Genomic DNA, 1821 nt, shown 5'->3' on the forward strand with positions numbered 1-1821 from the left:
TATCCATCACAAAATTTTTGTAGGGTTAAGTATTTATATTTATGTTTCAGTGACCATCATCACTGTGTCCGTTTGTTGCTATTTAGCGACATTCTGGAGGCTTGGTTGGATAACCTACTTGTTGGGTTATGTAAGCAAGGTAATGACAAATTTCCAATCGTATAAAGATGATTGGAGGTTTGAGCATTGATAATAATACAAATTTTTGCAGTTTTTTTTAGTTTTTTAGTTTTTATATATATATGTATTTTTATTTAACACGTACGGTTTTTTGTGTATATATTTATTTAGTGTTGGGGTAAATTATCCATCACAAAATTTTTGTAGGGTTAAGTATTTATATTTATGTTTCAGTGACCATCATCACTGTGTCCGTTTGTTGCTATTTAGCGACATTCTGGAGGCTTGGTTGGATAACCTACTTGTTGGGTTATGTAAGTAAGGTAATGACAAATTTCCAATCGTATAAAGATGATTGGAGGTTTGAGCATTGATAATAATACAAATTAAATTGGATAAAATCCAATTTCAGATTTTCAATAACGACTTCAGGCATCAAAGGAAAAACTTTGAATTGGCAGTCGTTAGGAGAAGTCAATAAAATAAAGTCTTTGGTCGGTCTCGTTACTAATAGCAACAGAAAAGTTAAATATATTATATAAATACAAAAGTTAAAAATTGTTATAAAAAATTGTAATTAAAAATATTAATAAATAAAGTATATTTTTTTTAAAAAAATTAAATAAAGAACCCGAAACTTAATTTGCATATAACAATGTTGGGCAAATTTTATTTTGTGTAGTGATTCAACAGAATCAAAAAAAAGTTTTTTTTATCAACTGCAACTGTGTTTTGGTTTCTTGTTTTAAATTTGATTTGCATGCACATATTGTGTGTACATATTACATACATACCATATTCATTTATACGTACTGATATTTTGAAGTATGCAAGACATGAATATGCTCGTTAAAACTTTTAAAAAGAGTGTTAGTCGTTTTCATTGTGCAGTATTGGACATCTACTTGTAATTTATCTGCGGCTTAAATTCTCAACAATATATAAAAGTTTTTTGTAAATAATAATAATCTTTATATGTCTTTAAAACCAATTGAAATTTCAGAAAAAGGCATAACGTACAAATTGTTAATATATTTATCGAAAGACGATATTAAAGATGCTATAGTGAATATTGGGTTAAGAGCTGAATTTCGAGAAAAGCTGTTTAAATGGCGGAAATTAGAGGTGCCGACAAGTTTATGTGTAAATTTTGATAGATTTGTTTGATTCATGCATGTAAAAAAGTTAACAATTTTTCATTATTTATTGATTTTAATATGAATGTACATAATGTCTATTATAGTATTTCGATGCTCTTAATATATTAAACTATTGTTATTTTATACTAATTATAGTTCAATATTGATGACGAGACCATATCAATGACCTCAAAAGTACATTCTTGGTTAAAGAAGAGTTTATCAACTTCAGAGTCTTTTCCAATACAACCACCCCATTCTACAAACATTGCAAGTATTTTTAAAAATTAAATAAAGTTTCATTGTTTTTAAATTAACACAATTACATAATTATAATAAAGTAAAAATGATATAAGCAGAAAAATAATATAGTTTGTATAAACACTTTTCAATATAGGACGTCAAAACATTACTCAAGACGACAGCAAAAGGAAAGCTGATTTGTCAATATTTTGAAGAACATGGTCGGTTGGAAAATATCCACCGAGATAATTTAATTACGCTTATTGTAGAGGACGCAAATATTAACAACATTATTATTAAAGCATCCGATTTTCCGGGT

The 1821-nt window shown here is 27.4% G+C and overlaps 1 protein-coding gene across 1 annotated transcript in view; it reads left to right on the forward strand.

The window, feature by feature from the left end:
• The window catches only part of LOC119688808 (F-box/WD repeat-containing protein 5-like), a 72305-nt gene extending 70755 nt beyond the window's left edge, over positions 1–1550 (forward strand). Inside the window, exons 3-4 of the mRNA XM_038103473.1 lie at positions 1124–1263; positions 1416–1550. Coding sequence (XP_037959401.1) covers positions 1124–1263; positions 1416–1550 — 275 coding nt within the window. The remainder of the gene's footprint in view (positions 1–1123; positions 1264–1415) is intronic.
• Positions 1551–1821: the final 271 nt, after the last annotated feature.

The sequence above is a fragment of the Teleopsis dalmanni genome, chromosome X, assembly GCF_002237135.1.
Source record: "Teleopsis dalmanni isolate 2A chromosome X, ASM223713v2, whole genome shotgun sequence".
NCBI lineage: Eukaryota > Metazoa > Arthropoda > Insecta > Diptera > Diopsidae > Teleopsis > Teleopsis dalmanni.